This window comes from Neovison vison, chromosome 5 (genome assembly GCF_020171115.1).
Source record: "Neovison vison isolate M4711 chromosome 5, ASM_NN_V1, whole genome shotgun sequence".
Lineage (NCBI taxonomy): Eukaryota > Metazoa > Chordata > Mammalia > Carnivora > Mustelidae > Neogale > Neogale vison.
The window spans coordinates 94,220,403-94,248,237 of NC_058095.1; the positions used below are offsets into that span (position 1 = coordinate 94,220,403).

The 27,835-nt window shown below is 36.8% G+C and overlaps 1 protein-coding gene across 3 annotated transcripts in view; it reads right to left on the bottom strand.

Moving 5' to 3' along the window:
* Positions 1 to 1,078: 1,078 nt before the first annotated feature.
* The window catches only part of KATNAL1 (katanin catalytic subunit A1 like 1), an 85,696-nt gene continuing 58,939 nt past the window's right edge, over positions 1,079 to 27,835 (bottom strand). For all 3 annotated transcript variants that reach the window (XM_044249534.1, XM_044249533.1, XM_044249535.1), the window contains exons 5-11: positions 27,557 to 27,684; positions 26,853 to 26,958; positions 22,292 to 22,450; positions 20,991 to 21,117; positions 18,664 to 18,798; positions 3,795 to 3,921; positions 1,079 to 2,150 (exon numbers count right to left, since the gene is read on the bottom strand). In XM_044249534.1, coding sequence (XP_044105469.1) covers positions 1,952 to 2,150; positions 3,795 to 3,921; positions 18,664 to 18,798; positions 20,991 to 21,117; positions 22,292 to 22,450; positions 26,853 to 26,958; positions 27,557 to 27,684 — 981 coding nt within the window. In that variant the 3' untranslated portion in view covers positions 1,079 to 1,951. The remainder of the gene's footprint in view (positions 2,151 to 3,794; positions 3,922 to 18,663; positions 18,799 to 20,990; positions 21,118 to 22,291; positions 22,451 to 26,852; positions 26,959 to 27,556; positions 27,685 to 27,835) is intronic.

Below are 27,835 nucleotides of genomic sequence, written 5' to 3' on the forward strand. Positions count from 1 at the left end.
GACAGTAAAGGCTGGACAGAACACCCAAGCAATCTCCTCAGGATCCTTTAAGGGGTTAAGAAACACAAAGCATTCGCCACCCACTGACAGAGCAAAATGAGAAACAACGGAAATCAAAAATTTTAAAAGTGCACCTGGTTCACCAACATACCAAAGATAAGCTTCTAGGAAGCTTGAGTGTCCAAATACTACTTAACTGATAATTTTTTTTAAATCACAATTACCATATTATCCATGAAGAATTTTAGAAGAAGAAATACATGCCAACACAAATAACACAAGACCTAGAAAAAGAGTCTAACAAGTTTTAGTGATCAAAACACATGTTTTAATAGCTGCCCTTAGGACTTCAGGGAAAAAAATATGTTATTGGATGGTAACAGTCTGCAAGATTATCTTAGTGTGATCATTTATTTCTTTATTTAAAAAGTTAATGAATGAAAGAAAACTTACTTCAATTTTTAAAATGAATTCATTCAATTAAAATAAAATCATGATGTCCTACGATTTTAACTCTCATAAACTATGCCCCAGAGGGAAGGAGGGGTGATTTATTGCATTATATAAAATCCTGGAGTTTAGAGTCAGACTTCAGTTATCTGAAAATTATACAACTCCTAACAGGGGAAATAAATGTCTTAAAGCAAGATACTAAGAGTTTTTTTGTTAAGTGTCTAAAAAGTTCTATTATTTTTAGTTTTAAACCAGGGGGTGCTCTCCAAAACCGAGAATTCAAGATAGCATCAAATGCAAATTTTAAAAAGCATCACCATTAAAGCAAAGGTTGCCCAATCCAATGGGATAAATGTAATTTAAAAAAACAAGTATGAGGATGCTCTACTTGTGATTAGACAGAAGCCATCTACTTTCTCTGGCCTCTTTTTATTGTCTAATTCCTGTTGAACTCAATGTGCATGTCAGACTTCTATGTACAAGTTCTCAACCTAGACAAGGAATAATTTAAAAATTTTAAAACGAACATCACTCATTATGCCTAAGGCTATTTTGTTAAACCAGCTGTCCAGAAAACTATAAAGATTTTGTTTGTTTTGCATTAGCCACAAGAGAGTGGACTTCCTTAGAATACCAAAGTATTTATTTAGAATATGAAAGTCAAGTTCAGCAAAAATCAAACATTGTTAGAGCTGAGGAAAATAAAAGGCTTATCTATTTGAACATACTGAACGGAAAGTGAAAACAAATCTAGAATTCAAGAATGAAGAAGTGCTTCTTATGCAATCATAATATTCTCCCCACCCTTCCAACATAAGTGCCAGCAAAAAATACTAAAGACCAGAGAAACAACCTGACAAAACACTTCAAAGACCACATGCCATGAGGACATCATGAAGCTGAGTAAAGGATCAGATAGTTAATAGAAGAAATGGTGGGAGAACGGAAGGTAAAAATTCAACTATATGATAGACTGTGAGAGTAAGAGTTGAATTCTAAAGGTTTAACAAATTATTTAATTCAAAACCATCATTTTTAACAATAATTAATTTGACACAAACCCAGTTCTAATGTTAAAAGTCAGCATACATGGGTCCCTCACGCTCAGAGCGAAGAATAGAAAAAAAAAAATCAAACCAACAAATGCAACTGAGAAAGAGAGGTCTTCTAACCCTTTTGTAAACAAGCTTCTACATGAGCACACTGATTGCTCTTTGGCCTCCTGACATGCTGCCTTTTTTTTTTGCACGTGCAATATCAATGCATGAAAACGTGGCATTACCAGCACAAAGCCAGGTGAGGGAGACTATCAGGCTCCCTGTGCAAGTTTTTCTTCTTTCCCAACTATATATATATTCTTTGTGGTTTTAAGTTTTTTGCCTTTAAGGGAAGCACCTCTCCAATGAAAAGTTCTAAACCTGTTTTTTAAAAAAAACTACAGGGAATTTCTTCACATTTTATAAATAAAAATACCAGAAATGAAAGAACTGACAGAAAGTCAAGCAGATCCAAATTCAACCATCCATTTTTCATACTTCTCCAAGTCTGCAGCAGAGACAGACTTGGCAATTTTCTTAAGAGCCAATTCAAAGTCTCCTTTGGTAACAGGCATCTGAAGCTCCTCTTTAGAAAGTGCACGGATCTCTTCTGGACCTAAGCCATTGATTCGCCGTCTCATTGCCATTAAAGAGGCATCCCTAAAAACATACAAAATCCATGAATCCACACTGATGCAAATATTTTAAACACTGTCAATTTTAACAAAGTTAAGAGAAAACATTCAAACGATCATTTCATGTGTTTTTATGGTGCTGTGCAGAATTTCCCATTTTAGAGATATTCTGAGGCTCAGAAAAGGTTAAAACAGGATGCAAATGACTTAAACATAAAATGTACTATTAATGAATCCTAAAAGTCGAGGATGGACTCCAATAGTACTGAATTTTCTTTTCCCCACTTGCTCTTCAAAGGCAGCCAAGAAAGTTAGGAAACAGAAGTAGAATTTTGAAATACGGAATTGCACACTTGAAAACAAACATATGGCTAATATTAAGATAATTCAAATCTTATAACAGTTTGTCTACAACCTAATTAGAGGAGGTAAAGCCAGGAAACTCCTTCTCTGGAACATGAATGTATCTGCATCAGGTAGATGTGGAGGCCCCCACCTGGGGCTCTGGTGGACAACTAAAGGGATTAAACCAGGTTTCTCCAGATCCTATTTTCAGTTCCATTCCGATCAGCTGTACATAATTATGAAGGTCTGGAAGAACTGGACAATTAATGCTCACAAAAAAGCTATTAGGAAGCCAACCCAATCAAAACTTCAAATTTTATATGTATTTTACACGGAACTATTGGGAGCTTGTGTGCCACTAAACTTACATGTATGTAAGAAAAATACTAGGACAAAAAGTGAGAACCAACAGATACTACAGTTTTAAAGAAAGGCTATTGCTGTCAATTGAAGTATAGTTAAGATGGGAAAAAAGAAAATCCTTATTGAGTGAGGTGAATTGTCTACAAAATATGATGTCACTACAGTGAAAGGGAAATATAGAATATATTTTACACACATAAAATGTGTATTTCCTAGCTTCAACTGATACAACTTTGCTTGCTCATCTGCATGTGGTAAAATAATAACAACCAAAACTAATATTATTTTATGTTGATACAACTAGGCTACAATTTAGGGCTAAACTGACCTTACCTTGTCAAAGTCATTGTTACCAAATTCAGTATAATTTCTCAAAAACCAAAGGACAGATCAGAGAAAGACAAAATTTATCTTTGGTTTCAATCATGTGTATATATATGAATATAAAAAACAATGCAGAGCATCACAGGGGAAGGGAGGGAAAACTGAATGGTAAGTAACAGAGAGGGAGACAACCCAGCAGAGATTCTTAACTCTAGGAAACAAACTGAGAGTTGCTGGAGGGGAGGCGGTGGGAGGATGGGGTTATCCGTGATAGGCATTAAGGAGGTCACATGATGTGATGAGCACTGGGTGTTATACACAACTGATGAATTATTAAACTCTGTATCTGAACTAAAGATGTATATCTTTAGTTAGTACTATATGTTGGCTAATTGAATTTAAATTAAAAAAAATCAGAGGAACATAAAAGGTGACCATATTGCTATACAATCATTCATCTAACAATGACCCATGAAGTTATGTAGAAAAGAAACAAGACAAATGAGAAATCATTTCAAGGAAATGGGTCGCTGCTTTCATGTGAAGAGCTAGGAACGATACTAACTTGAAGATCAATCCTCCTGCCAAATCTATACCTAATATCTAAGGTCACAGATCATTAAAAAAAAAAAAATACCTGCAAACATTAGTTATATCAGCACCAGAATAGCCCTCAATCTTCTCTGCTATATCTTCCAATTCAATGTCAGGATCCAGTTCAACCTCACGAAGATTGATCTTCAGCAGCTCGGTTCTTCCTTTTGCTGTAGAAGATTTTTTTGTTACTGTTGGAGGTTTTACTTTACAAATCGTCTTGATGAGAAATCGTGTATTAACATTCAGTAAAAGAAAGAGGAGTCAGTAACTTGAGTCCACCTAATATTTCCAACTCAGGGCATGACTCAGAATTACTGAATTTCCTAAGTGCCTTGGCTGCAATAACTAGAAATTGAAACAAAACTCAAAGAGTTTTCCTTATAGATTGTGAAGATACTTGCTGTGAAAACAAATGGTCTCTAGTCCTTTATGAAAAATAAAATCATTAATATTCAAGTATCAAATTGCTTTTAGTAAAAAGCAACATCTAGTCTAGTTTTTTAAATTAGATTGCATGGAGTGTAACTCCTATGAATCATTTTGCTTACCTTTAAAAGTGATATAGAAAAAAGATTTCCTAGGATACAGGAAATCAGCACTTGGCATGAAACACATATTAATGTGTTTTTTTTTTTACTTGGAGAGCCAGCCCACAGACATTTGCTGTTCCAATACGACTGAAATGGTGTATTGTACTGTGTAAACTCAAATGAAATACAGAATTATTTAAAATAACCAATCATGCTTGCTGTCTTACTATCAGTGTTAATATCATATTTCTATTTAATACAGCATACTAGGATAATGCAAACTTAGGTTGCATCTGGCTTTCTATTATTTTCTGACATGCAAAATGAAATGTAATCTTCCCCAACTTATTTTGAAAAATCTTAAATCTACAGGTTAAAAAAAAAAATTAGTCAATAACCATTTACCTTCCATCTAGACTCATCATTTGTCAATATTTTGCCATTATCAATCCCTTCACCTCTCCTCCCTCCTCCTCTTTTTTTGAATTTAGAGCTAACTATAGGCACTGCAACACTTCACCTTAAATTCTTCAGCATGTACCTTCTAAGAACAAAGATATCCATACAATTATTACACTTACCAGCAAATTCAACCCTGGTACATTAGAATCATCTAATACACAATCCAGATTAACATGTCCCCATTTTCCCCAGGAAACTTTCTTAAAATCCGTCATATACTGCATTTAGTTATAATATCTCTTTAGTATTCTTTAATCTAAAACAGTTCCCCAAAGTTTGTTTTATCTTTTCTGACACTGACAATTCCCCAGATGATCATACAGAGTTCAAAGCATTCTAGTAAAGATCCCAAAAGGTCTGTTTGTGGATCTGAACAGGCAGATATTAAAATGTTTATGGAAATGGAAAGAATCAAGGCTAACCAAGACACACAGGAAAAACAACAATAAGGTGGGAGGAACTGCCCTATCAGGATTTAAGACTTATTACAAAGTAATAAGATTCAAATCAATGTACTATTCTTGCAGAGATAAACAAATAGATCAATGATACAGAACAGGGAGCCCAGAAGCAGATCAAAGCATATACTATGGCAGCTATTTAAGACATGTGGTTCAAGCAGTAGGAGAAAATGCCAGAACAACTACTGCCTACTGGGTAAAAAAATGAAATTGCATCCTGCCTCATACCATACATAAAAATCAGTGCCAGGGGCGCCTGGGTGGGTCAGTCATTAAGCGTCTGCCTTTGGCTCAGGTTGTGATCCCAGGATCCTGGGATCAAGGCCCACATCCGGCTCCCTGCTCAGTGGGAAGCCTGTTTCTCCCTCTCCCATTCCCCTGCTTGTGCTTCCCCTCTCTCTTTCTCTCTGTCAAATAAATAAATGAAAAATCTTTTTTAAAAAAATTAGTGCCAGATATATTACTACTCTAAATATAAGATGTAGGGGCACCTGGGTGGCTCAGTGGTTAAAGCCTCTGCCTTCGGCTCAGGTCATGAACCCAGGGTCCTGGGATGGAGCCTCTGCTCAGCAGGGAGCCTGCCTCCTCCTTCTCCTCTCTCTCTCTGCCTGCCTCTCTGCCTACTTATGATCTGTCTGTCAAATAAATAAAAATCTTTAAAAAAATATATAAGATGCAAAATTACAACATTTTAGAAGATAAAACAAGGAATATATTAATGAATTTAGAGTGAATATTCTTAAGATATATAAGATAGATAGATAAATACCTCTATATATATTCAAGCAGCTGCCCACAAAGGAAAAGACTGACAAATGTACCACATTAAAATTAGGAACCCCAATTCACCAAGACTGTAAACAGAGTGAAACACAATAGCTGGAGTTTGAGGAGATATTTACAACCTATAGTGCAAAGTATTTATATCCAGAATATTTAAAGAACTCCTACAAATATAAAGGTCAGACCACCTAACAGAAAAATGGGCAAAAGATATGAACAGATATTTGTTATGTATCTTTTCCTTTATTAGCCATTTGATTTTGTTACAATCCAAATGGCTACCATAGGAAAAGATATTCAAATTATTTAATAAAGAAGGAAATAAAAATTAAACCACAATGAGATAGCACTGCACACCAAGAGACTGGTATATGAATTAAAAAGTCTACGGTTTTGGAAAAATGTGAAGCAACGGGAACTCTCCTATCTTGCTGGCTGGAGTACAGTGTGTAACAACCACTTCGGAACAACCACCTGGGAAGACAGACTGGATTTATCTCTTACTGTTCCAGCTATGCAACATGACCAGCAACTCACTGCATGGATGGAATGCTCCATCTCCCTAAAGAAACTCAGGCATTTTTGCCATTATACGAGTATAAAAATATTCATAGCAGTACTATTCATAATTGCCTAGAACTGAAACAATTAAACTGTCCACCAAATGATATGATGGGTAACTATGGTATAATGACATAATGGATATTATAGGCTGAACTGTGTCTCCTCCAACCCCCCGAAGTTTTATGTTAAGTTCTAACTTCCAATACTTCAGACAGTGCCTTTAAGAGGTGATTAATGTAAAATGAGGTCATATGGGTGGGCCCTAATCCAGTCTGACTGGTATCTTTACAAGAGCAGGAGGTTAGGACACACACACAGAAGACGACTACATAAAGACACTGGGAGAAAATGGCTTTCTATAAGCCAAGGAAAGAGGCCCTAGAATGAAACAACACTGTGCTCGATCTTGGACTTCTAGACTGAGAAAATAAATTTTTGTTGTTTAAGCCACCCAGTCTGTGGTACTCTGTAATGGCAGCCCTAGCTGACCAATACAATGGAATGATAATACAGCAACAAAAATGAACAGCACCTAGGTTTCATAATATGGATGAATCTTAAAAATGTACTTGAACAAAAGAAGCGAAATACGGATAAATACAATTAGTGTGATTCAATTTAAGTTTTAAAAAAGATAAAACTTTGTTTGGGGATACATTATTAGGTGAAAAAATTATAAGATAAAAATAAATTATTTCCAAAAAAGGAATAACAGGGATTACCACCAGGGGGCAGGAAGGGAGCGACGCTGGGAAGAATATACTGGGAGCTTCTGAAGTCAGATAATGCTCCATTTCTGGTCCTAGAAAGTAGTTACATGGTTGTTTGCCAATTATTGGATAGAATGAACTAAATTTTAATACATGGTTCTATAACAAGTTATAGTTCTCACTCACACACGCAAAGTAAGACAAAGCAAAGCAATGCAAAGAGAGGCCACAGTGGGAAGAGAAACAAGCAGGCGTTATCTGAGATAGCCAGAAAAAAACAAAAGAGTATGAGTCGGAAATCTTTACCTCTAGAATTCCTTAATCTTGGGAGCTCCTTATCTTTGATCATCCCCAGCCAACAGGCCCACCTTAGAGTTCACTATGGTATAGAGACATAGAAGTCCTGCACTCAGATGGTCAGGGAGAGGGGTGTGGGAAAAACAAGGGGAGGACAGGAAGCCCCTAGGTCTGCTGCTACAGAAAGTGGCTGTATTTGTAAATCAAAATGTTTTACTGCAGCCTGCCCTAAGAACTCAAACACCAAGTTCAATATAATGTATTATCCCACAGAAACAAAGTTCCAGTCAGTCACCTTAAATGAACTTTGGAGCATAAGCCTGCTCAAAGTGAGGGTGTAGTGCTACTGAAGCCTAGTAGGAAGCGTCCTGTTCCCTAGTCACTGTAATTTGGGGGAAAATAACTTGTGATTCTGGTTGTATCAGTGGTTTGTTAGAAGATTCCAAGTAGGATTTATCGACTCTATAAAACTGAATGATATTGTTGAAGGATTTAACAAGAAATTAGTATGTTAATAAAGAACTGCAAATGCCACATAACCAAGTCAGTACACATTCTAAATTTATATAAACATCGTTAAAAGGATTATACACTTCTTATATTAACAATTCTTCTTAAGCACACTTGGCAGTCCAGTGAAGAAGATAGCGGGTATGTGCTCTGGGGCCAGACTGTCTGGGCTCACAGCCCTGCTCTGCCTCGCTGGTGGGATACTTAACCCCTCAGTGCCTCAGCTTCCTCACATGTCAGATAAAGATGCGAAGAGAATCTACTGCATAAGATTGCTGCGTGGGTTAAATAAGTTAATACATGTAAGGACTGGCCCACAGCACTCAAAAAGTGTTCACTGTGGTGCCTCCCTACCCCACACCAGCACCACCAGTGGTTAGCCAACAAACAAGATTAAAGGGAGACACAGCAAACCCAGATCCCTTTTATTAAGGACCGTGTGAGACACGGCTGGGAGACATAAGGGAGATAGGCCAGGCCAAAGAAGCCTTCACAGAATTAGCATGCTTTAATGTCAACTTTGAAATATCAATAAACTTTTCCTAAATTTCTATTTATTTAAGTAATCTCTACACCCAAAGTGGGGCTCAAACTCACAACCCCAAGATCAAGGGTCATATTCTCCTCTCACGGAGCCAACCAGGCACCCCACTGGATTTTTTTTGTTTTTTTCTTCTTTTTAAGTAAGCTCCACGGCCCAAGATGGGGCTCAAACACACACCCCAAGATCAAGAGCCGTATGTTCTATTGACTGAACCAGGCAGGGGCCCCAGTAAAGTTTAAAGAGAGAGAACAATCGGAAATGGGAGTACCATAAATAAGGACATGGAAGTAAGAAGCAGCATGCATATACCAGAATCGTTGTGGGGAGTACGTAGAAAAGTACGAAGGAGGACTGAGAAAGGCAAATAAGAATTTAAGAAGGATAAGGTGTGGACCTACAACTTAAAGAAAAGGGGGAAAAAAAAAGCACTCTGACCCTGATGTGATAGGAAATGAGTCTAAGAGACTCTATGACACTTCAGTGATTTAGGGAGGTTATTCTAAAAGCAAAATATAATTAAATGAAAGGGGCTGAAAAAGGACTACATTAAGCTGAGCCTGCTGCTGTAATTTAGATGCATAAAGGAAGAAGAGACTTAGTGTGAGGCCAGGCTCTAGCTGCGCCTGTTATTTTGCCATTTGTTAACTATGGCAGATTGTATTTACCAGGACGGCTGCAACAGTCTCTCTCATCCCACACGTGCTTCTACAATGTGGTCTCGCCACTCTCCCACCCAGAGGTAGTCTCTTGAAAATGGTAGGGCTGTAAATGTTGCAACCCAGGGTACAGCGGAAGTGACACTACACAGCCTCTAAGGCTAGGTTATAAAAAGGGATGCCCCTACCACCTATTCCAGTGGAACATCTGGCGCCCTGAACTACTACGTATGTATGAACTCTGACTATCTGGAAACCCACCACGCCTGGAGCTGCCAAAGCCGCGTAGAATGGCCACAAGGAAGAAAGTGCTCCAGAAGACGAGCTCTGGCTGAGGCATCAGGGGTGCCTTTAGTTTTATCTATTCTCATTTTTATACTTCCTTCCTTTTCCAACTAAAAATTTATTTTCATGGGTTGCTTTGGTTCATAAAATGTCCTTCAAACTTTTTTTTTCACTTTCATATAATCTTTCTTTCCATTAATTTTACCCTAGATTTCTAAATCATTCCTTCAGGCCTCTCATTTTTCTAAGGGTTATTGTTTTATCTATTCCAGACCCTTCTGTCTTACCAGATGCTCCAGCCACAAGAGTGGTCTATTCATTTTCAAGTAACCACACCTTTGTTTCTGTTTTTCTCTGAAAATTAATGAAAATCTAACTTCAAAGCACTTTGGCCAGAATTTATTATTCCTCATTCTCCACTGCAAAATACCATGGATTGGGGCTGGTGGGGGGGTGTTAAACAGGTGATAGGGATTAAGGAGTGTACTTGTTGTGATGAGCACTGGGTGTTGTATGTAAGTGTTGAATCACTATGTTGTACACCTGAAAGTAGTATTATACTGCACTGGAATTTATGCTGTACTAGAATAAACTAACTGGAATTTTAAATCAAAAAACTTGAAAAGAAAAAGTACCATGGAGAACACTAAGATCACATGACACTGTTTTCCCTACAGTTAGGTTAAGTGTATGCCTACCTTCCAACTAACTGCACCCGGAGCTCTCTAAGGACAAGGCTTGTACATCGCTTATATTCCCACAGTGCCTAATAAGTGCCTAACAGTAGAGAGCTAGATAAATACCTATTGAACTAATACAGATGAAAAAAAAAGCTAGACAGAGTGGAGTTCTAATTATGATTACCTGTTTGGATACACATTAGGAGAAAGCAATTTCTCAAGTCCCATGGTCACAAGGTACACACCTTCAGACTAATAATGAGCAAAGAGAAGCACCCCAAAATGATTACCTATAATGGACATAACGTTTTCATAAGGGAAAACAAGTTTAGAAGAAAGCCTTTCAGTCAGCCAAATCTGTTTTCTTCTCCAATATTTCAAAGAAAGCTAAATTCCTACCTTTGTATCACAAAGCATGTCCTTCCCCCAATACCTAAACTCTCCTCAGCAGTTTATAAAATTGCTATCATCGACTATTTTTCCAGTTACTTTTTTTTCTCCCTGTTATGGTGAATTAAAGTTCACAATACCAAAGTTTAAATGATGTCAGTTCAAGTAGTAAAACTTTTATTTTCCCCCATTAGTATTAATTTCTTATTTATAATCATTGTACACAGTAGTAAAATTAAAACCGATTTCATAGATATATACCAGATAGAATACAGATATTTGGTTTAGAAAACAAGGAAGAAAAAAAGGAGGGGAAAAAAGAGAAAGGAAAGAAACATTAAATCAGAAGTGGTTACAAACTACTCAAATTTCAAACCTTCATGTGGCTAATACGAGAGCAAGCCAGGCAATAAGGAGCTGCTTCTGGGGGTTAGAATATTCCAGGATAGCTTAAAGCTTCTAAACTGAATCACTTTCATTACTGCTTTAAATAAGTTTATTAATATTGTAAGGTCAATCAAAATTTCAGCACTGTTTTAAGAAAAATAACATTTTTCAAGTAATGAGATTATGAGAATTAATGGAAAGACAATACAAGACAACCTATGAGCTAGAAATCTACCAATTAATTTTATCACAGAGCCTTGAGATATAGTCATGAAAGTGACTAAGGAATATGTTTTAAAAATTAAGTTTGGGGGTCTTTGGGGGGCTCAGTTGGTTGAGTATCTGCCTTTGGCTCAGATCATGATCTGATGACCCTGGGATCGAGACCTGCATCGGACTCCCTGCTCACTGGGGAGCCTGCTCCCTCTCCCTCTGCTGCTCCCCCTGCTTGTGCTCTCTCTGTCAAATAAAGAAACATCTTTAAAAAAAGAAAAAAAGTCGCAGGTGAGGCTTCCATTTCTGGCCATCACAAAAAAACTGGTACCAGTCTTTCTTCGGTAAACACATAAAACAAAAGAGGCAACTGTTTTCATGCATTAGCCAACAGACAGCAAATAACTGTAAAGTAGCTTTTTCTTAAGTTCTACCAATAATACGAGTGCCTGCCAGAACAAAATTCAATACCTTTCAAAGGAAAACAACATAATCCAGACTGCCTACAATGTGCAGCATATAATAAAAACTACTGGACTCATGAAGAAACAGAAAAATGTGACCCATAATTAAGAAAATGAAAAAGCAGCCAATAGAAATTGATGTTCCAGATTTAAGAATCAGCTGAAATAAACTATAAAGTCATATATCAATTACTTATTTCTGAATAAGGTATTACACTAAAACTTATTGGCTTAACATAATAATTTATCATCTTCATTGTTACTGTGTGCATCAGGAATTTGGGAGAAGCTTAGCTAAAACGCTCTCACTTAGGGTCTATGATGGCTAATTTTATGTGAACTTGGCTGGGCCACAGTACCCATACATTTGGTCAAACATTCTAGATGTTTCTATAAGGATGTTTTTGTATGAGATTAATATTTAAATCCATAGACTCAGTAAAGCAGACAGCTCTCCATAATGTGGGAGGCCTCATCTGATCAGCTGAAGGCCAAAGCAGAACGAAAGCCAGGTCTGCCCAGAACAAGAGGGAATTCTGCCCAAAGAGGACCCTTGGACTTGCATTGTGACACCAATGCCTCCCTGGGTCTCCAGCCTGCCAGCCTACCCTGCAGATTTTAGACCTGCCAGTCTCTGTAATTCCATGAGCTAATCCATTAAAATAAATCTGTCTCTATATACATGCTCTACGAGTTCTGTTTCTCTGGAGAACCCTGACTAATGCAGGGTCTGTCATGAAATTTTAGTCAATGTACAGGTTAGGCCTATAGTCCTCCAAAAGTATATAACTCACGTAACAGGTAAGTTGGTTCCATTGGCTGCTAGTGGGAGACTTCTGTTTCTTCCCATCTGGGCTTCTCCATAGGCTATTTGTCCTCATGGTAGGGCAGCTGGCTTCCTCAAAAGCATGTAATCTAAGAGAGGGAGAGCCAGGCAGGAACTATCCTTTTTATGATTTAGCCTCAGAAGTCACTTATAGCATCATTCTCCCATATTCTATTCCTTAGAAACAAATCACTAAGTCCAGTACCTTGTCAGGGGGAGGGGAACTAAGCTCCAACTTTTTATGGGAAAAATCTCCAAGAATTACAGGAAAAGATAGACAAAACGGATAAAGAGCTGGGGAATCCCAGCAAAGCAACAGAAACTATATTAAATAGCCAAATTAAATAGCTAGATTTGCAAAATATGTTTGAAATGAAAAATATACTGGTTGAGATTAAAAGTAGATTAAGAAATGGCAGAAGAAAGTGTCAATGAACATGAAGATAAATGAACAGAAATTATCCAACCTGAAGAATTAGAAAAAAGACTGAAAAAAATGTAATAAGAGTCCAGTGACCTGTGCAACAATATCAAAGTCCAACATACGTGCAGGATAAATAAAAAAGGAAAATTGTACAGAGTACATCATAGTAAAAGTGCTGAAGACAAAAAGATAAACAGAGTATCTTAACAACCACAGAGATGGGGTGCCTGGGTGGCTCAGTCAGTTAACCATCCAACTCTTGATTTCAGCTTAGGTCATGATCTCAGCCCCTCACTGGGCTCTGCGATGGCTGTGAAGTGTGCTTAAGATTCTCTCTCTCTCCCCCCCTCTGCCCCTCCCTGCCTAAAACAAAAACAAAAACAAAAACAAAAACAAACAAACAAAAAAAAAACCACAGAGGACAACCACTCAAGAAAATTCCAACCTACTTTCTATAAACATATACTACCACATGACCCAGTTATCTGACTCCTAGGTATTTATCCAGGAGAACTGAAAACATATGTTCACACAAAGAATTGAACATTAATGTTGACAGGAGATTTAGAACAGTCCCAAAGAATTCCCCAAAGAAGAATGGGCTGCAAAGGGACACAAGAAATCATTTCAGGATGAAAGATATATCCTGCATTCTGACTGTGGTATGGTTTCATGGCTTGTATGTCAAAATCAGCAAATTTTAAGTGGATAAAGCTTACTATAGATAAATCATTTTTCAATGAAGTTGATTTTAAAAAACAATAGCAGGAAAGGAAGAGATACATTACATACAATGGTGTGAATGACAGTGGACCTCACATCAGAAACCAGTGGAGGCCAGATGACAAAGTGACATCTTTATAAGTAATGAAAGAAAAAACGAAACAAAAAACTTTTTCTAACCTGGATTTATTAAAAATATCCTTCAGAAAAAAGGGTGAAAGAAAGACACTTCATATAACAAAAACTGAACTTGATGCTGGCATATCTTAACTAGAAGAAATATTAAAGGAACTCTTCTAGAAAAACGGGAGATGAACCCAGATGGAAATCTGGACCTTAAGATAGAAAAACAGAGCGTTGCGGGTATTAAATATGTAGGCAAACAGAAAACACTACTTTTTTGTGCCCTCTTGGTTGAAGTTTAAACTGACAATTTAAATCTCATTATATTGTGGGATCTATATGAATGTAGGTATAAAACACATGACAAAATAGCACAAAGGCTTGGTGGGAGGAGGCAAACAGTTCTTACATTTTACATGAAATAGTACACTTTAAGTCAACTGTGAAAAGTTACAGATGCATACTGTTAATTCCTAGATCAACTGTTAAAAAAAAAAGGTATAGGTAAAAATTCATTAAAGGAATTAAAGTGGATACTAAAGTGGATACTAAAAAATAGTGAATTATCAAAAGAAATTAGGAAAAGAGGTACAGAGAAACAAAAGGGAAAATAAGATGGCACATTTAAACACCCCCATATCAATGCCATATCAATGATTACATTGTATTTAAATGGACTAAATATGCCAATTAAAAAGAAGAAATAAACGGATAAATAGCCAGACCCAATTATATGCTATCTACAAGAACTGCACTGCAAATTTAAGGACAGGGTGAAAACTCAAGGAAGAAAGCAGATATATAAAGCAAACGATAAGCAAAAGAAAAATGGTGAGGCTATGGTAACATCAAAAGTAAACATCAAGTCAAAGAGTCTAACCAGAGATAAAGACATTTCATAATGGTAGAAGGACAAAGAAGATATACCAGTAACTTTATGTACCTAATGAACTTCAAAATGCATAAAGCAAACACTGACAGAATTAAAGCAAACAATAAACAAATTCACAATAATACCTGTAGAGTTTAACAACCCACTCTCTGTGATCGGTTAAAAAAAGAACAGTAAAAAAATAAGTAAAAATCTGAAAGATTTTAATACTGTCACACTAACTTGATCTGACCAACAACTATAGAATATTATAATCAACAAGTACAGAATAAACATGCACCAAAAAAGACTATATGCTGAATAATAAATTCAATAAAATTTAAAAACTGACATTCTACAGAGTAGTCCCTGACTAGAATGGAATTAAGTTAGAAATTTAAAAAAGGAAAATTAGATTTCTAATTGAATAGTAAAGAAAATATGCTATAGCAAAATCTATGGGATAAAGCCAAAGCAGTGCATAAAGAGAAATTTACAGCTTTTAGATGTTTATATTTAAAAAAAGAAGAAGAAAGCTTGAAAATCAATAGTATAAGCTTCTAACTTCAGAAAAAGGAAAGATTATACTCAAAGTATAACAGAGAAATAATAAAAATAAGAGGAAAAAATGTCAATGAAATAGGCAATAGATGGGGCACCTGAGAGGCTCAGATGTTTAAGCATCTGCCTTCAGCTCAGGTCATGATCCCAGGGTCCTGGGATTAAACCCCACATGGGGCTCCCTGCTCAGAGGAAAGCCTGTTTCTCCCTTGCCTTCTACTACTACCCCAGCTTGTACTCTCTTGCTCTGTCAAATAATAAATAAAATCTTTAAAAAAAAAAAATAGGCAACAGAAAAATTACAAAGCAAAAAACTGGGTTTTTGAAAAGATTAATAATATTGATAAATCTCTAGGAAGATGATCAAGAATAATAGAGATAAAATACAAATGACCAATTTTAGGAATGAAAACAGAGGCTTTACTGTAGATTCTATAGAGAAGAAGAAAATAAAGTATGTAGATTTGTAGTATGTCAACTTAAGCTGTAATTTCACTTCCCAGCATTCACATTGCATAGCTCAGGTTCAGTGTGGACCACATGTCATTATGGGTGAAATCTGAACAGCAGAAATGAATCAACTCAGAAAGTTCAGCACATGAAGTGCATCTGCAGCTCAAGCATACTGTCACTTATCTTCTGGCTTAGACTGCCAGTATGGAGAAGGTTCTGCCAGATTTCCTCCTTCAACTTTTTTGACTCCTTAGCCATGTGTATATTTAATCCTGTTATAATCGGACACCCCAATCCTCAAAGTTGGGAGTCTCAGAAGCCCAATATGAGTTCCAGTCTATCTTCATGGGGTTCCAGCTCATCCCCACAAGTTAAATAATTTGTCCTTGTTTCCACCACTTCATCTTTCTTCCTGATTGCCCTCACTATGGACTTCAGGCTCCAGAACCAGACAGGAAATCAACAGCCTCACATAAACCCTTTAGTCCGCTTGTACGTTTCTATTAGGTCAAATCCCAATTTGAAACTTAGAAGAAATGGACAAATTCTTTGAAAGACAAAGCTTACTTAAGGAAAAACAGAGTGGCACCTGGACAGTGCAGTTGGTTAAGTACCCAACTCTTGGTTTTGGCTCAGGTCCTGACCTCAGGGTCATGAAGCTGAGCTACACATCAGGCTCTGCACTCAACAGGGAGTCCACTTGGAGTTTCTGTCTTCCTCTGCCCCTCCTACCCCGCTCTGTCTGTCTCTCTCTCTCTCTAAATCAAATAAATAAATCTTTAAAAAAAAAAAAGAAGAAGAAGAAAAGAAAAAATAGGGGTGCCTTGGGCGGCTCAGTCATTAAGCGTCTGCCTTTGGCTTAGGTCATGACCCCAGGGTTCTGGGATCGAGCCCTGCATCAGGTCCCTGCTCAGTGGGAAGCCTGCTTCTCCCTCTCCCACTCCCACTCCCCACTCCACCTGCTTGTGTTCCCTCTCTCACTGTCTCTCTCTCTCTGCCAAATAAACAAATGAAAAATCTTGGGGAAAAAAAAAAGAGGAAGAAAAAATAGATAACCTGATTAGATAGCCCTATACTTTTTTAAAATCAATGGAACAGAACAGAGAACTGAGAAATAGAACCCACACATACACAGCAAAATAATTTTCAACAAAGGTGCCAAAATAACTCAATGGAAAAAGAAAACTCCTTTAAACAAGTAGTGCTCGAACAACTTTCCCTCTCTCTCTCTCTCTATATATATACGTGTATGTGTATATATATATGGAAAAAAATAAAGTTCAATCTCCGATACTACATACACAAAATTACTTCAAGATGGATCATAGATTTAACTATAGTTTCTAAAAGAAACACAGGAGAAAACCTTTGCCCTTTGGGGTAAGCAAAGATTTCCTAAGACACTAGAAGTGCTATACATAAAAGAAAAACTTGACAAGAGAACATCACCAAAATTAAAACTTTTGCTTATCAATAGACTTCATAAAGAAAATTGAAAAGCAAACCAAACTGGAGGAAAATATTCACAATGCATGTACCTGATGAAGAATTATACAGCATTAATAAAACAACAAATAAACCAATTGAAAACTGAGCAAAGGACTTGAAAAGACACTGCACAAAAGATATACCAATGACCAAGAGGTACACAAAAAGGCACTCCACACCGTCAGTCACCAGAGAAATGCAATTTAAAGACATAATGAGATAGTATTTCAGACTTAGTAGTATTGACTATACCAAGTGTTGGCAAAGATATGAAAATACTGGAATTCTCATTTGTTTATGGTGAAAGTGTAAAATGGTACAACCATTTAGGAAAACAGTTTGGGTACCCGAGGACCCACCCATTCTATTCTTAGCCATATTACCCAAAAGAATAGAAAACATTCATCCATAAAAAGATTTGTACAAGAATATTTATAGCTTCATTCATAATAGCCCCAAACTAGAAATAACTCCAATGTCCATCAAAAAAGGAATAAATTGTGACATAATCCTATCAAGAATAAACTACCAATCATGTAACCATATGGATGAGTCTCAAAACATATGTTGAGTGAAAGTAACAGACACACGAGAGTACATGTTATGATTCCATTTATATGAAATTTAATAATAGGTAAAACTAATCTATGTGATATAAATCAGGAAAGGTAATACCTATTGAGGGTTTGAATTAACTGGTAGGAGGCACATAGAAACTTCCTTGGGTCAGAATATCTTACATCTTGAGTAAGGTATTGATTAAACAGGGATATTCACTTGTCAAAACTCACCAAATTACACACTTAATGGTTATCCATTCAATTCCATGTATATTTTATTTCAATATGAAAAGAAAAGTAGTCACTTATGAAAAGTTCAAATCATCGATAGGATGAAGTTATATTTTTCAAAGCAGTGTATTTTTAAGAAAATCCCAAGAGATCTTTATTTTTAGTCGCTTAAGTTTCTTTATGGGAAAGAAATGAGGACTTTATGGGACCCCTGGGTGGTTCAGCCAGTTAAGCGGCTGCCCTCAGCTCAGGTCATGATCCTAAGGTCCTGGGATCAAGTCTCACATTGGGCTCCTTGCTCAGCAGGAAGCCTGCTTCTCCCTCCGCCTGCCACTCGCCCCCCCCCCCGCTTGTGTTCACTTTCTGATTCAAAAAAAAAAAAAAAAAATTTAATGAGGACTTTAAATTTAAAAGTAAAACTTTGGACATCCTATCAAACTTATTAACATGAATACTGCTCTGAATGGAAGAACTGCTCTGAAATGTAAGGAACTTCAGTGGAGTACTACTGTGGCCTCTCTTCTGATCTATTACAAATTGTTTTGTGATGCCATAAACTTTAAGCATGCCAAAGGATTAAAAGAATTTAATTAAATTTAATTAAAAGGATTTAAGAATGCCAAAGGATTAAAAACTTACAGAAACAGAAAAAGGTAACAGGAAGTAAAAGAAAAAAACCAACATCTAGATATAGTAAAAGGAAGGCATCATACCTGTTGGGAGAGGTATATATATCCTTTTTTCTAGTCTCCTTCTCAGAGCTTCATCAATGTCCCATGGGAAATTAGTAGCAGCCAATACCATAACCATTTTGGAAGGATCATCATTCTCTAAAGCTCCTCCAACTCCTATACACAATAAAGGGGAAAGCAGGCATTTTTCTCACAGTCCTTTATTCTCTCATTCAACAACATTTTTAAACATCTGCCAGAGGCTTTGTCATATGCTCAATGATGAAAATAATGCAGTCCTTCTGACCTCTGTATGGTGGCAGAACAAGACACATCAACAGATGACTATAAAACAAGGAGGTAATAGAATTCATATAATTACGGGAGTCTAATCCAGTAAGAAAAACCTTCTTTTTTCCTGTAAGAAAATGAGTGTATAGTTGCTCTGAAAAGAAAAGGTATGGGAGATCATGCTGTTTTATTCCTTTTTCAAATCATGAAGTCCCTCAAAAAATTTTTATTTTAGTTGTTAGTCTAATTTATTTTCTCAAGAAGGAAGAACAGAAGAAGGTTCACATTTGCTAATGTACTAGCATGCAATCATAATATGGCAGGACATACTGCAATAATTTTACCCTTCATACTTCTAAGTGACTTGGAAAAAATAAACAAAAAATCTGAGAAAGAACCTAATAATCAGTCACTACTGAAAATATCTTTTCTTTTTATACCAAATCAAACACAAATACCTTGAGTCTACTTTTTCAGAATTAAAGTTTTAGAATAAAAAGTTTCGGGTTACACAATGGGAACTCCAGAAAATGTGCAGTAACAACAAGAACAACAACAAACACATAAAAAACTCAAAAACTTTATTGCTAAGAGTTTCTAGTTGTGGCCTGGCTTAACGAGGTAGTGAATTTAAAGCAATCCAGTTCAATACTGTATTTCCTTGACAAATTATTACTACACTCCTGTTTCAGTCATTATCACAAAAAATCAAGCTATCCAATTTATAATCAACAGTCACAAACACCCCTGGATGAAATTCAGCTAAATTTATAGTCAGTGATATTTTTGAAACGTCTAATGTGTTTCTCCTCTAGATCCCTCCCCCAAAGTATAACATAGTCACTTTTTTCTCTCATACTTTAGCATAAACTAAAATGATAAACTCATGGAGGGCAAGGACTCCTATTACTCTGTTTTACACATGCCTACAGTGCCTGGCAATGTATACAACACACACGGTAAGTATTCAGTAAGTATCCACAGTTGCTGTAGAACCATAGCTATTTCCAAACAACACATTCTGGGTTTTTTTTTAACACATTTTACATTTGCCACACAACTACCAGAGTAATAAACCTCTAAAAGCAATTCTGACCCACCACTCTCTTCCTTCATTGCCATTTCTTTGTCTGAATAACGTCTGCCAAAGTTTCGAAGCCCAACTCAGCTGTTTCCTTCCATGACTCCCTTAATCTGGGTGGTACGTCTCCTCCTGTGTTTTCACCACACCTAGATTAGTTCTACCACACAATTTTAAAATGCATTATTGTTAAGTTGCCTGCTTCCCAACTAGATCAGTGGTTCTACTTTTTGGCTTCAGGATCTGTCTGTACTCTTAAAAAAAAATTACTGAGCTCCAAAGAGCTTCTGTGTGTGTGGAATAATTCATCTATCAATATTTATCATTAGAAATTAAAACTGAGAATTTTTAAATGTATTAATCCATTTTAAAGTAACAAATCTATTCTTTGTTAATATAAATAATATTTTATAAAAAAAAATAACGGTTTTCAAAACCAAAAAAACAAATTTAGTAAGAAGAATGGCATCTTCTCATATTTGTAAATCTCCTTAATGTCTGACTCAACAGAGAACAGCTGGATTCTCCTATCTGCTGCTGCTTTCCATCTATTATGACAACCCAAATGTCTTCCAGCCTCTGAAACACTCCACTGTATTCTCGTGAGACACTGAGAGTAAAAAAGGGCAAATAATGTCTTGATTTTATCATGAAAATGGTTTAGCCTTCACAAACCTTTTAAAAGGGCCGTAAAGACCCCTGGGGCCCTGGACCACATCTCTGAAACCTCTGCAGTCCTAGTAAGATCCTTACCGGCCATGACATTCTTTTTCTTTGTAACCTCAGAACCTGAAATGGCATGTGATTCATAACACATTTGCAGTAAATGCTATCTGAGTGCATGAGCAAACTGAACAAGCAGGTGGATGAACAAATGATTACAAATAAATTCAGGCTGCCTTCCAGTCCACTCACTGAGAATTTCCATAGTATGAATTGACCCAAAATTCACAAAGGAAATGTAACAGTTTGGGGACAGTAATTAAATATCAATTACCATCCATCTGAATGAGTAGTTCAGACTTGACTCTGCGACTTGCCTCATGTTCATCAGAGGTTCCTCTTCGACTACAGATAGAATCTATCTCATCGATGAAGATCGTGGTCGGCGCATAAAATCTAGCCTTTGTAAAAAACATTTTAAAGCAACCATTCAATGAACTCATAAAATAATCTGAATTTTTAATGCCATTTCCTCCTCCTAAAACAATGCTTTAAAAAAAGAGCAGAAATTTCTTACTGCTTTATTGCCATCGTTTGACTACTGACAAAGATTAAGTCATTTATATCAGAAAATGAAAATTTCGAAGAATAAAAGATGGTTGGTGAAGGTGGGTGACAGATACATGGGGATTCATAGTACTATTTTTGTACTAACTTTTGTGTTTGAAAATCTCCATAATATAAATCTTGTTAAAGATAAATTATCAATCTCCATCTTCAAATATATATTCTTAAATAACTACTGCAAGTCCCTTCCAAAAAAAGAACAAACTTTTATGACAGATAAACTTCTGATTTTTAAATTAAATACTAAAATACACCCTGCTCAACCAGCTCATTAGAAATCCAGAAATATCAGGAAGCCTGGGTGGCTCAATTGTTAAGCTTTTGCCTTAGGCTCAGGTCATGATCCCAGGGTCCTGGGATCAAGCCCTGCATCGGGCTCCCTGCTCAGTGGGAAGCCTGCTTCACCCTCTCCCACTCCCCTTGCGTATGTTTCCTCTCTCACTGAGTCTCTCTCTGTCAAATAAATAAATAAAATCTTAAAAAAAAAAAAAAAAGAAAGAAAGAAAGAAAAAGAAAAAGAAATCCAGAAAAATCAAACCACACACATTTCTAAAGTGTCTTCTACCCTTTCTGGATAGGATGCCAAAGGGCTTTCTCGTACCTCAAAGAGAAAGATACACTGAAAACACATCAACTACGCGACAAAACCCACCACTCCATACCTTACTCATGTGTCAAGATGGAACTGTTCAACTACATCTCCATGTGCCCTTTTAAAAACAGGGCACCCTGGGGCGCCTGGGTGGCTCACTGGGTTAAGCCTCTGCCTTCAGCTCAGGTCATGGTCTCAGGGTTCTGGGATCATGCCCTGCACTGGGCTTCCTGCTGAGCAGGGAGCCTGCTCTCCCCACCCACCCTCTGCCTGCCTCTCTGCCTACTTGTTATCTCTCTCTGTCAAATAAATAAATAAAAATCTTTAAAAACAGACTCCCTAGACGAATGGATGTAAAAGGGGTATCATTTGCCTACACAATCAGTTCTTTGAAATCTGAATATATCGTCACTCACCATTTCAAACAACAGACGGACTAACTTCTCAGATTCACCTCTATATTTAGATGTCAGTGTAGAAGAGGAAACATTGAAGAATGTTGTGCCACATTCAGTGGCAACAGCTTTAGCTAGCATAGTCTTACCGGTGCCTGGGGGTCCAACCATCAGTACACCCTGAAATTTCAAAAGATGTATTAGCAGATTAAAAAGCATTCTTATAAGGTATCATCAGCTATTGATGTACATAAAAATTTTCCCATCAAAAGATTAACTCAACTGTCACAGTAAAATCACAGTGTATTTGACATAAGTATCATTTCATAGATTTAAAAAATGACTGATTTCACAAAATGTCTCAAATCAGAGGCACTTAGAGGTGGGCTAACAAAAGGCCCAGGCAATAAGAAATCTTCTGATACATTGAGAAAGAACCTACCCAATTTTCTTAAAGTTGGAAGAACATAAGTATGTGTAGTCTTGAGCATGGCTTAACAGTGACTACTCTGTTTAAACATAATGAAAATAAGATATTTTCTACCACATATTCCTTGACCTCCTAAGGGACAAAACCTGTCTTCCACAACACATTAATACACAGTTTTAATCAAAAAGTAGAGATCTGGGACACCTGGGTGGCTCAGTTGGTTAAACTGCTGCCTTCCGTTCAGGTCATGATCCCAGGGTCCTGGGATCGAGTCCCACATAGGGCTCCTTGCTCAGCAGGGAGCCTGCTTCTCTCTCCCCCTCTGCCTGCTTGTGCGCTCACATGCGTGCTTTTTCTCTCTCTGACAAAATAAATAAATAAATAAATAAAATCTTAAAAAAAAAAAAAAGGAGAGATCCACCTATTAGTTAATAAGGTAACTAAAATCCAGTGGCAATTCAAGCATAATCAATTCAGCTAGCATTTTATCAGCTTAATGTGCTAGACAATTAACAGTTCATATAAAATAGTTACTGATGAAAGAACTACTAAACACAAACTAAAAACTAAATCTTAGTTACCTCTTACCTTTGGCAACATACAAAATTCTTCTGTAAAAATAAATCAATAAGGAGTAAAAGTTATTCAAGAACACCAATCCTCTGGTGTTGAAGGCTACTGGATATTCAATACTCAGTATTTTCTTCTTCCAATGGAAATTCAAACATAGTTAACACTACATTTCTTTTGTATATTGGTTGGTGATCTTTAAAAGAATTCTGTCCCATTTATTAATTTAATTTAATAAGCTCCTGGGGATTTAAACTTTACAAACTATGCACACATAAAGTTTCCAAATTCAGAAACTGTCCAAACCCTTTTCCTAGTGTGAAAATTAAAGAAAGGAAAACGCCTTTAAAATAGAGCTGCAAGGCCAGAAGGGGGAGCTCTTGTGTCCTACAACTCTTAGTCAATTGCAAACCCTACTGGATGAGACCAGCCTTACAAGTCTACATACACCGTATTAGAAACTTTACCAGCCAGGCATGAGGAAGAAAGGTTTTTCTCCTCCCTGTGGCAACAATGAGAGAGTGTCAAAACCAATGGGAGAGTGTCAAAACCCAGCCAATGAAAAACCACTGTACTGTAACCTCAGACTTTACTCCAATAGATTTTTTCTTTTATTACATCCCTCCTAATTTCCCCTTTCCTCTATAAAAATCTTCTCCTTTGCTCTCTAAACTTACGTATGGCTCTGCCATAGCCTGTGTCCCAAATTGCAATTCTCTGCTATTCCTAAATAAACCCATTTTTTGGTGATAAAATAACCAACAGATTTAAAGTTAACACTAGGTATAGAATTCTGACACCTAGAAAGAGGATTTGAAACACTACTTATATAAAAAATTTTTTGCTTTCCAAGGAATTTGTAGCTGTGCATGAGACGGATATTTTGAAAACTGTACAAACAACTAATGGTATAAGCATAGCTATAGCAAAATTCATTATTTCTCTAATGTCCCTTTTGAATGCCCTCTCAGTTTCTGTAATGTCTTCCATGTGGCCACCTCCAGTAAGAGTAAGAGTTAATTTCCAACATCTCCTCTATTTCCTGTATCTACTTCTCTACTGGCTCCTTCCCTCAGTATATAAACATACTTATATCTGTCCTGTTTAAAAAAGAAAAAAATCCTTTGCTTGACCTTACAAACCCTTTAGCTACTATCTACTTCTTCCCTTCTCAGCCAATCTTCTTAAATTGTTCATGCTCACTATTTTTTCTTTATGAGCTACAATCTGACTTCTGCCTTCACTAATTCACTAAAATGACCTAATTTGCTAATCCAATGGTCAGTTTTCAACTTTTACCTTCTGTCTTTCTCCCTGACCTCTGATGGTGCTTATACCTGAGGTTCATTCCCTTCTTCCTGAAAGACTTCACCCTCTATTAGTTCTAGAAGACTGTTCTTCCCTGACACTCCTCCTACTTAGGACTCTCTTCCAGCGCCTTTCAGCTTTCCTCCTTCCCTGCCTCTATATTCTCAAAGCAACCAAGCTTCTTGCTCTTTCTCCTTTATGGACCTCCTTGAACAATCTCATCCACACCCATATTACTATTTTAATTTTAAATTCAAATTCTATCCTAAGCTCCAGAACTCTATATCCAATTATTGCTGAGTATTTATCTAAACATATTTTGTTTCTATTTAAACCTGCTCCTCTTCTCAATTTCCAGTATCAGTTCACAATTCACAGTACTGTATAATAAAGAATTTGGCTGTTCTTTTCCCCCAGTTCCTGGGAGGTAGATTATAAATCCTTGGAATTTTCAAAGTGACAGGAGTGCACTGTTGTTCACTTGAACCATGAATTTTACGCTGAGGTACTCACGGTGGGCCCCTGTATAGTTTATGCTAATGAGATGATTCAAGATGGTAGCTGGCCTTCCCAGAAAAACCAACCATGGGATTAGAGGGACCTTGAGCTGTACAGTATCAACTAGACCTAGAGAAAGAAGGGAGACTGGAGACTGAGACACATGGGCAGTGATTCAATCAATCATGACTATGTGGTGAAACCTCAATAAAGGCCCTGAACACTGGAGCTGGAGTGAGCTTCCCTGTTAGCACTATTCTATGTACTGTCACACACCCACAGCATCCTAATTCTATGGGCAGAAAACAGAAGCTTCACTTTCAGCCTCCTTGCAGATCTTACCCTATGCATTTCTTCCTTGGGCTAGTTCTGATTTGCCTCCTTTTGCTACGTTAAACCTGTTATTCTAAGTACAATGCTTTCTTAAGTTCTGTAAGTCATTCCAGAAAATTATGAAACCTAAGGGGGCCCCCAAATGTATAGCCAGCTGGCCAGAAGGGAGGGTGACCTGGGGATGCCCAAGTTTGCATGTGGCATCTGAAAGGAAGGTAGTCCCCCAGAAAAGTGCCTTCAATGTGTAAGTTTTGGCTCAGTTTGGGGTCGCTGGAGTCAGAAGTAATTGCATACTCCTTCAATTCAAGACTGGAATTTGAGAGTCATACAACTCGTGCCCTCTCTCTATAAACATTCAGTCATAAGTTATCATTTACCTTTTAAACATCCCTCACAAATCCACCCATTTTTCATAATCAAATAACAAATGCCTTTCTGCAAGTCCTGTTGTTCAGCTTGACTACTGTTGGCCAACGTGATTTTCTACATGTGCAAATCACCTTCCTGGTAAAGACTTACAGGGCTCATCATGACAGGGGGGTTACATCTACCATGCTGTCTTAAAACTCCTATAAATAGCTATTTTAAGACTTTTTTCTCTCCTTTAAGTATTGTTTTTAAAGTTATAATACAGAGGAAATGTACAGTAATATATTAGCAAAATTAGATAAATCTATACCAGTCTATAAAAGTGTTTAAGTTATTGAAGACAATCAAAATGCCATGAGTATTCCAAGCTATTTGTGTAAATATAAAATTTCTCCTCCTCTTTACTTTTAGGCATGTCAAAAGAGGAAGAGATACTGGGAAGAGAAACAAACCTTCCTAGCTAATTCAGAAGGGCAGAGTAAGATCATGGGTTTTACTTAACCCTACTGAGCAGACTAAAGGAAGCCTTTGCCTGTGACTGAGACCAAAAAAGTTCCAGGCAGCCATTGTTAGAAGGGTATTTTAATATGCTAAAATAAAAACAACTGATTTAGGAATAGCCCTGAGCAGGATTTTTACCCTAAAGTAGAGGGCAGGTCTAAGAATAAAACCAAACCTAAACAAAAGTGATCAAAAAAATTAATTAGTGAGAAATATGCCAACTTTCAGGAAGGTATTTATTTGATCAAATACTTATTCTATAAGACTATCTACTATTTAATTTGCTTGTTAACTTATTTGCAGAAACAGACATCTAGAAAATTTTTAAAGCTAATCCCTAGCCCAGCAAACCTGAGGGCAGTGTCTTAACTAAAGACTGTAGTTTCAACACTCTGTTCCTCTGAGAAGCAACACACCTCAACTACAAATTCAAATCCAGGTGTTAAGAGGGTACACAAACCTCCTCCAACCTTTACCAACTTGGTTAACAAACACACAAAGTAACCACAGTGCTGTCGTTCATTATCATGCAAGCATCATCTTTAAACCAATTTTATTTTAATAAATGCTCACCTTCCATGGCCGTCTAATCCCTTTGAAAAAGTCAGGCATCCACATAGGAAGAACAACAGCTTCCCTCAGCAACTTCTTAGCTTCTTCCAGATCTGCTATGTCATCCCTTTGCAAGAGAGCAAAGTTTCATGTTTATTCATGGACACCTTGACTTATGGTCAATACTAATTTTTTAAAATAATTTTTTATGAAATTAGTATATTAAGAACACTATTTTAATTAATATTGCATAAAATGATCAGTCAAAATATATTGTAGTTATTAATTAGGACATGCTTGTTTGTTTTTAAGATTTTATTCATCAGAGAGGGAGAGAGAGAGCACAAGTAGGGAGAGCAGCAGTCAGAGCCGGCAAAGGCTGGTAAATAGGAGAAGCAGGCTCCCTGCTGAGCAAGGAGCCCCGATGTAGGACTCAATCCCAGGACATGACCTGAGCTAAAGACAGACACTTAACCCACTGAGCCACCCAGGCGTCCCTAATTAGGACATGTTACTGAATTAACAATCTTTGTCAGTTATGTCAACATCAAGTTAACATGTAAAATGGCTTGGTTAGCTTTTGAAAGAAGAACTGTCCTGTCAATTCTACACATGCATTTATTACGGATGAAGGCACAGTCATGGATAATAAGAAGAGACTAACATTAGGTCAACCAATAACTTGTTTTCTCTGCTGCTTTAATTCAAGAACTTAAAAGACTTACCAATGAATGCTAGGATTCCTGGATACAATGTCTCTCTCAAGAGCTTCCACCAGATCCTTATCATACCCAGCACCATCAAATTTAGGAATTTCACCATCGCTTGCACCATCTTGCATATTCTTCCTTCCCTGGAGACAGATATAAAAAAAGTACTGGTTAATAAGAAGATAATTTTAATTAACATCATTTCAAGATATTAAAATGTAATAATTTCAAAGTAACTTTTCATTATTTTAAGATACTGTTTTGTGATTACCCAAATGCCATATCTGTTTATTT